At 33.7% G+C, this 8,210-nt stretch overlaps 1 protein-coding gene across 4 annotated transcripts in view; it reads left to right on the top strand.

The window, feature by feature from the left end:
* Herc4 (HECT and RLD domain containing E3 ubiquitin ligase 4) overlaps window positions 1–7,224 on the top strand; it is a 9,333-nt gene extending 2,109 nt beyond the window's left edge. For 3 of the 4 annotated variants that reach the window (XM_018461685.1, XM_018461684.1, XM_018461683.1), the window contains exons 2-18: window positions 939–1,125; window positions 1,201–1,311; window positions 1,414–1,536; window positions 1,613–1,888; window positions 2,743–2,894; window positions 2,965–3,081; window positions 3,254–3,514; window positions 3,701–3,828; window positions 4,049–4,217; window positions 4,481–4,771; window positions 5,044–5,223; window positions 5,340–5,426; window positions 5,491–5,676; window positions 5,880–6,190; window positions 6,267–6,416; window positions 6,488–6,827; window positions 6,943–7,224. In XM_018461685.1, the coding sequence (XP_018317187.1) occupies window positions 1,011–1,125; window positions 1,201–1,311; window positions 1,414–1,536; window positions 1,613–1,888; window positions 2,743–2,894; window positions 2,965–3,081; window positions 3,254–3,514; window positions 3,701–3,828; window positions 4,049–4,217; window positions 4,481–4,771; window positions 5,044–5,223; window positions 5,340–5,426; window positions 5,491–5,676; window positions 5,880–6,190; window positions 6,267–6,416; window positions 6,488–6,827; window positions 6,943–7,095 (3,150 nt within the window). In that variant the 5' untranslated portion in view covers window positions 939–1,010 and the 3' untranslated portion in view covers window positions 7,096–7,224. Of the gene's footprint in view, window positions 1–6; window positions 139–938; window positions 1,126–1,200; window positions 1,312–1,413; window positions 1,537–1,612; window positions 1,889–2,742; window positions 2,895–2,964; window positions 3,082–3,253; window positions 3,515–3,700; window positions 3,829–4,048; window positions 4,218–4,480; window positions 4,772–5,043; window positions 5,224–5,339; window positions 5,427–5,490; window positions 5,677–5,879; window positions 6,191–6,266; window positions 6,417–6,487; window positions 6,828–6,942 lie in introns of those variants that run through there. The other variant, XM_018461682.1, reaches the window with a different exon arrangement.
* The last annotated feature ends 986 nt before the right edge of the window (window positions 7,225–8,210 follow it).

Genomic DNA, 8,210 nt, shown 5'->3' with positions numbered 1-8,210 from the left:
CGGAAGATTTTTGCGACCACGCGTCTCTCGCGTAAATACACACACACACAAACACACACACACATGTGCTGCCCGCGAGCCTGATGCCTCTTCGCGTGCGCGCGCTCGCGCGCCGCGAAAATCGGAGAGATAAATATGGTTAGTCATACCGATTTTTTAACTCAACCTCGGCGCGAGACGCCAATATCCTCTTTTTAGGTATGCTCGGCTTCACACGCGGACCCACGGCCCTCCGTAGAGTCACGTCGCGACGCCTAGCCGCTCGGCCGAGAGAGAAGCGCCAAGTTAATTGTCTTGCTAATTGATTTGTCCGGGAGAAGCGTTTATTTATCGAAATCTAAAACAGAGGGATAAACCGACGCCACGTAATGTTTGGGACGTCCTCTCGCATTTGGAAATTTGAAGCGGAAATCGAAGTGATATAAATGGCAAAAGTTAATTACTAAGTTGTTAAGAAATTAATTGTTGTATGGGATCGTTAGGTACATGAATCGTATTTATATTAGTAATTCAAAATATGAACAAGAGCTTTCCAAGAAGAAAATTGTTTATTTTTGTTGAATGTTGAATGGATTTATAGTTATTTATACTTTGCATGTATAATACACATCTGTGTTGAAAGTGACATATATATAAATTTTATTTTTATTTCGTATAGAATAAGGTCTGTTCTTTTTAGTTAAATTTCTTGCACAATTCATCTTTTTTTCTGTTCATGTTGGAAAGAAAAACAGAAAAGATGAACCGAAAAACAACAGACCTAGAAATTAAAAGTTTTATGTTATATATTTATGTTCAAAAGAATATAGTATAAATAAGTATATTTATCTTTGGTATCATTTAATATTTTATTTTGAACAAATAATATTTGGTGTTATACATCATTTAAAATAGTATATATAACTTATCTATATGTATTTATATATCTGTGCATATAGGCAGGCAGATCGAGAAAGTGTTCGACAGATGAGAGCGATCTAGCAGTGAAGCGGATCAAGAACTCCTGCAGAATGTTCTGTTGGGGCAGTACTATTCACGGGGAGCTGGGTTTGGGCGGTATCGAGGATGAGAATATTTTTATGCCAAGGGAAGTGGATTTTGCAGAAGCCAACAATGTCGAACAAAGTAAGGCCCTTGAAAGATCTTGATGCAAAGCCTACAAAATTTCAGGAGAATGTTTTGACGAAAATTAAATTTTAGTCGCGTGTGGAGAAAATTATACCGTAGCTATTACGAAAGAAGGTCAAGTATATTCCTGCGGTAATAACGACTATGGACAGCTCGGTCATGAGAAGGCAAGGAAAAGGTTACGTGAGTACAATAAGAACTTTCAATTAAATTAAATGTGCCATTTAGATATCTCCTAAAATTCTTTATCAACTTTGCTAAAATATATTGATTTATTTTATATAGAACTGATACCTGGCCTAGACGCATTTGTATTCAGAAAAATAGCGTGTGGTAATTGTCATACTTTGGCTGTAAATGAGTGGGGACAACTTTTCAGTTGGGGTTGTAATATGAACGGTCAACTAGGTATATACATTCTTTTTTATCTTTATATATAGAGACTGCTATTAAATATAATAATCATACATTTATCGTTCCACAGGATTAAATAGCGTCGATTGTACAGAGCGTGTTCCACGTATGATTAAAGTATTAGGTACAAATGTGATAGTGCAGATTGCTTGTGGTGTAGAGCATTCGATCGCTCTAACTAACGACGGAGAGCTGTATGCGTGGGGTAGTAATAGAGAGGGACAATTAGGATTAGGGTCATACACGGTGACTGAAATAAAACCGAAAAGGATTTCTACTTTAGCTGCCGTACCAATTGCATTTATCGCATGCGGCGGTTATCACACTATAGTCATATCAAAATCAGGTAAGGCATTGTGTATCGTTCGACTTCACGTGAATAGAGTCTATTCCTGAATCTATATCGCATACGAAAATCTGTAATATACACAGTGGCGGATTTAGACAGGGCCCACGAGGCCCGGGCCTAGGGACGCCATCCTTCTAGGGACCATAATTAAAAGGCCTTTTCTTTTTCCAAGTTCTGAACTGGTATACACTGATGCAGTAAGTTATGATGAATTCAATCATTCGCACTACACTGGATCATCAGTCATATTAAAAGCTGCTTTATATAAAATATGTCAATACAGTGATACAATATAATCAACTTTGACTATGAAATGATACATGTATATTTTGTTAAATAATGTGACAATATCATTAGTAGATAGTTAATCGTTAAAAATATTTATATACTTTTACATTTAACTTTGCTAATTTCATATAAAGCAGCTTTTAGTATTCACTGATCTAGTGTAGTGCAAGTGACCGAATTCGCTATTAGAGTGAGACAGGTATAGTTTGTTTCACTCTAACATATTGTACTAGTTCAGAACTAATACAGAATTCTTCGAAAAGGAACAAACGGAAAGTTAATTTTATATTTGTACAGGATTGCCATTGTGATGCATTTTTGCCAATATAGCACCTTAAAGCAGTGCTTTGGCGCACAAAAATAAAATCTTGATGTTTTGGTAAAAAAGTGATACCTTTCAATCTTTTTTTATTGTTCATTTATCTGAAAGAGGCACCAAGAAGTACAGAGCCTAGGGTGAAAAAAATGTGTAAATCCGCCACTGAATATACGTAATGTATACTACAGGATTCCGTATGCAATATTTTTCAGGAATAAGGCCCCTGCATTTGTTTTTTTCACAGGAGCTGTATTCTCGTGGGGGAGGAACACCTTTGGACAATTAGGATTAAATGATATACAGCAGAGGAATTTACCATGCCAGTTACGTACTCTGAGAAACGCGAAAGTATGCTATGCGGCATGCGGCGAGGAATTCTCATTATTTTTGACAATGGTAAATTTGATTTATTCATCAGACAATACTCTGGAAATTGAGAATCCTAAAATAACTGCGATTATTTCAGGATGGTGGAGTGTTTACATGTGGTGCTGGAATGTATGGTCAATTAGGTCATGGGAATACTACAAATGAGATTTTGCCGCGACAAGTTATGGAGCTAATGGGTAGCACGGTAACACAAGTAAGTTATAATTTACAAAAATAATATTGTGTTATAATTATGTACACGATTAAAATGTAATTTTACATTATGATGAAGATATATCACATTAATCTTATTTGTTTTACACAATTTATATTCATTAATCTATTTTAAAAAATTACATCTTAATAATATTAACATTTTATTGTAGATATCTTGTGGTAAAAGGCATACATTGGCCTTAGTGCCATCTAGAGGGAGAGTTTACGCTTGGGGTTTAGGAGGTGCTGGACAATTAGGCAATCGTGCTTCACAGAGTGCTACAACACCACAAGTCGTTCTAGGACCTTGGTCTTCGCCGAGCGGATCATCGGTGATGCTCGACCTACATTATAGCCCTCAAATCGACTGTGTTGTTAAGCATATCTACAGTGGAGGCGATCATTGCTTTGTTACGATCAGTCACAAAAAAGTGTGTGTTTTCCCATATAACTCATGCTCTTATGACTTTTTATTAATTTATTTTCCAGATGTATAAGTTTATACATATTAGCAGTTTTTCCTTCGAAAAAGAAAAGAAGAACGCAACGAAATATTAATTTTGCATCATTTTTGTAATAAGATATGAAAAATTATCTTTACTTAAATATATCTACAGGATAATATAGAACCAAGCGACTGTAGAATATTAGGGCCGACTTCCCAAATTCTTACAGTGATGGAAGAAAAGCTAACCGAATGTCAGAAGATCCCACCAGGTTCACCGGTGAATCATGAATTAATGACGTGAGTGAAAAATATACAAAGGTATATTAAATATATTAAATATTAAAGAAAAATTATACAATCTAACACAGAAATTAGGCGCTCGCACATCTGCTCGCGTTTTTCTCTTCGTTTTCTTGATTATTACTGAGACATAACATCTCAATAGATTTGATCTAATCGATTTTGCCGTAGCCTCAGTTATCACGTAAACTTCAAATGATTATGCGGTATTTTTCAGGTATCTAGAAACTGTATTCAAAAGTCAAGCATGTATAAATGCGTCCTTTTTGCTCAGTAATGATGCGCATTATGGATGTTCGAGCAAGCATCACGGAGTCAATATCGACTACGCGATCAGATTATTTGGAATTATCTCAGAACTGGACAACGGCACGATTCAAGAACTGGTATGTATACCGCTGGATATTTTCCTATGTACTAACATCGAATGCGAAAGTTTATTTTGTTGCATAATCGCGCAAATTCAATTGCTATATGCAGCAAACGCTAATCTAATTTGATGCAGTCAAGAAAAGAAATAAATTGTTTATAAATACAAACATGAATGTTCGAACGTTCATTCGGTGTTTGTTCGTTAAGTTTATACCCAACTTATGGATATACATGCAAAATATTGATCGATCTCTAAATGGCGACGTTTTTATTTCAGATTTTTACATGCGTAACTGACAGTCTGATACCATCATTTGTTGACTCTCCACCCGATGTGGAGTCCTTAAGAGTATACTTAACGCTGCCGCTATATCATCGCTTCGCAAATCTGTCCAACTATAGCTCTTTGCAAACGCCATTCTGCAAGGCGGTATTGAAATTGAAGGCTGAGGCTTGTAAGATCGTAGGCATGTGGTGGAGCTCAGCCCCTCCGTATTACTTCGAGAGACTCGTGAGAATGTACAAGTCTGTGGTGCTGCACTTTGTGAAACAATCGACGGCGGATAAAGTAAATTGTGCACAGAAATATTCACATAAACGACAAGCGAATCAAACGATTTGAAAGAAAAGATTCAAGATTTTCACAAATTTTTTTTAGCTTTTCTATGTTGCGTTATAAATTTAGCAATCAAAAAATTGTTCTGTAACTAGTTCTTGTTTCCGCTATAAAAGAATAAGTCAGTATTACAAAAATATTTTTATATATAATTATGAAAATTTTGTCTTAAAAAGAGATACAGATTTCTTTTATATGATAATTTTGGAGAACATATTCCACAGGCCATCATGTGGACTGAAAGTCTGCAATGTGCTTTACAACTGTTAGGACTATTATATAAACTAAATATCATAGCTGGTATACGAGTACTCCACGAGACCTTCCACTTGTCAGAATTATCGGAATATGTAGACATTGCTCGTGAATACTGCAAATGGCTGACAGAAGAAGATCGGTCTTTCGTAAGTGACTCTAAATTTTCAGTGCTCCACTTAATTCATGCATATATGGTGAATTAAGTAATACATCGTACTTATTGCTGTGCACATATAGTATTCAAATTCTTACAATTTTTCAGTACCGTAAAATATACTTCTGCAATTATCCTTTCCTGTTCGATGCCGAGGCAAAAACAAAGTTGCTTGAAACCGATCAATCTATACAGGTATAAAAAAGAATCTGTTTAAAAATAATCATATGCATTGTGTAATAAGCTATATTTATATTAGATGCAATCCGCGATGAATGAAGTGGCATCACGAGTTGTGAGAGATATAATGCTCGGAACACCTAGCCTGAACTTTCAACAGTATAGTCAATTTGTAATATTACACGTGTCACGGGATAAAATAGTCAACGACACTCTGGATCAACTGCTGAAGTATGATTCTAAAGAGTTGAAGAGACCACTTAGAGTAAGTATTAAAAGTTTCTAATGCTTTTTTTTTTAAAGATTTATAGCCTTTTTTAAGAATTAGATAAATGTTTTGAATTTATTAAAATTCAATATTACATTTTAAAAGAAATGTTTTAAATATTCTAAATGTTATAGTGTATAATCTTTTACAAGCACTGAATAATTAGCATATAGTTACAGCGCGTATTCAAATTTTTTCAGGTTAAATTCCGTAATGAAGAGGCTGAAGATGTGGGTGGCGTGAGAAAAGAGTTTTTTATGCTTCTCTTCGCAGAGATTCTCGATTTTAAATACGGTATGTTCAAAGAATACGAAGAAACAAGGACAATTTGGTTCAGTTCGGATTCATTAGAAGAAGAAATTATGTATTTTCTAATCGGCGTCCTCTGCGGCTTGGCCATTTATAATTTTGTAATTATCCATTTGCCATTTCCATTGGTCATGTATAAGAAACTTTTAGGAGAATCGGTCGGGCTAAGTGATATCAAGGAAATGTCACCGACAATAGCTAGGTATTTTGCTCATTCCTAAAACCGTATACGTTATTTATCATATTAAATTAATTATCAATGAATATACGCATTGCAGAAGTTTAGAAAGTATTCTCGAATACAACGAATCGGATTTTGAAGAAGTATTCGGTTTGGGCTTCGAAATAAGTAGAGAAGTGTTTGGCGAGCTGAAAAACTTCGAATTGATACCCGGCGGTGATAAAATTCCTGTAACATTAAAAAATAAGTACGTAAACATTGCATATACACCGGTAATAGTAATAGAAGAAAAGGAAAGCAAAACGCTTTTGTTTGCAGGCAACAATACGTTGATCTTTATGTGGATTATATATTAAACAAATCAATAGAAACGCAATTCAAAGCGTTTCATAAAGGCTTTCATAATGTATGCGGTGGAAGGGTGTTAGAGCTATTTCGTAGTCATGAATTGATGTCGCTTCTCATCGGCAATGAGAATTACGATTGGGAAGAATTGGAGAAGAATGCCACTTATAAGGACTGCTATTCTAAAAATCATCCTACTATCATGCTCTTCTGGCAGGTCTTTCATGAATTGCCGTTGGAGGAGAAGAAGAAATTTTTACTTTTCTTAACAGGCAGTGACAGAATACCTATACAGGGTATGAAAGCTATAAAAGTAAGAGAAAGTGATATATTGAAAACTGTAGAATATATGTATAGAAAGAGAGAGAGAGAGAGAAAATGGGTCTTCATAAAAAAAATTAATATGCTATTTGTTATTTTTGTTACAGATAACGATACAGCCAATGACTGACGAACGTTTTTTACCGGCTGCACATACATGTTTTAACCTTCTCGATTTGCCACGTTATCAAACTCGTGAAAGATTGAAATACAAATTATTGCAAGCTATCCAACATAATAAAGGATTCTCACTCGTGTGAGATCATGAAGCGCCTAAACAAGCTCAATGACTAATTACATAATAAAATGTATGAATCAACAATGAATTGGAAGAATATGTAAATTTAATAGTCTTTTTTATTATGATAATAACCTATAAATGAATTATGAGGCAAACGTATGGAAAAAAGAAACTTAAATTTTTGACTATTTGAAAATATAAAAATGTCATGTTTCTGATTTAAATTACAACATCAGTTTTTATTATATCAAATTTACTAATAATATTATTTGATATACACTCTGACAAATATATACTTTAACATATACTTGTCACTGTGTAATATGAAATGAAAATAAAATTGAATATTAACATCATTTGTAATAATCATCAATTATACGACTAATGAAAATTCCTTGAATTTTTAGGCAGTGTAAATTTTATATATAAAGTAATTATAGATTTTACATATAAAATAATTATGTTACATCTGTATCTTGTGTGCGATATTTGTTACAAAAGAAATTTTATGTATAACACGTGCTATATGTAGAAAATCGTCGATTAACCGTGAGGAGAGAGAAATGCATGATGTTAATTTATAAATGTACTTGAAATAGTCAAAAGAGGATGGTACTCGGAGAAAGTTACCTAGTTTAATAAGAACTTTTTTTTACGCGCGACAAAACAGATAAATTTCATAACTTTTTAAGAGACGTATTCACTATTTTTTGCAAAACATGTTATTAATTTGAGAGTATATTTTTGGGCTTGCCATATACATACATATGTAAGGATTTAAGATGTATTATTGAAACATATATACATATATATATACACATATGTATGTATATATATTTAATATACATATATCAAATTAGTTGGTATATATATATATATGTGTGTATGTATATATCAAGTTAGCAGAGTAACTTCACATGACAACATGACATTAATGATAAAATAACTGCCGAAAAAAGCATTTTTAAATAATAATCAAATATTTTATGTTTTATTGCCACGCACTTTTTTGACGGGAATGATTTAGATGACTCGAATTGCACTTTCGAGCCACATTCTTTTACGAAACTTGGTATAGAAAAGATTTTGTAAATTGTTACTTAGATATGTGTCTTGTATTATCTGGAAAGCAAA

The sequence above is a fragment of the Mycetomoellerius zeteki genome, unplaced genomic scaffold (genome assembly GCF_001594055.1).
Source record: "Mycetomoellerius zeteki isolate Tzet28-1 unplaced genomic scaffold, Tzet1.0 scaffold126, whole genome shotgun sequence".
Taxonomy (NCBI): domain Eukaryota; kingdom Metazoa; phylum Arthropoda; class Insecta; order Hymenoptera; family Formicidae; genus Mycetomoellerius; species Mycetomoellerius zeteki.
The sequence above is the reverse complement of the archived record's forward strand: the minus strand, read 5'-3'. Positions and strand labels throughout refer to the sequence as shown.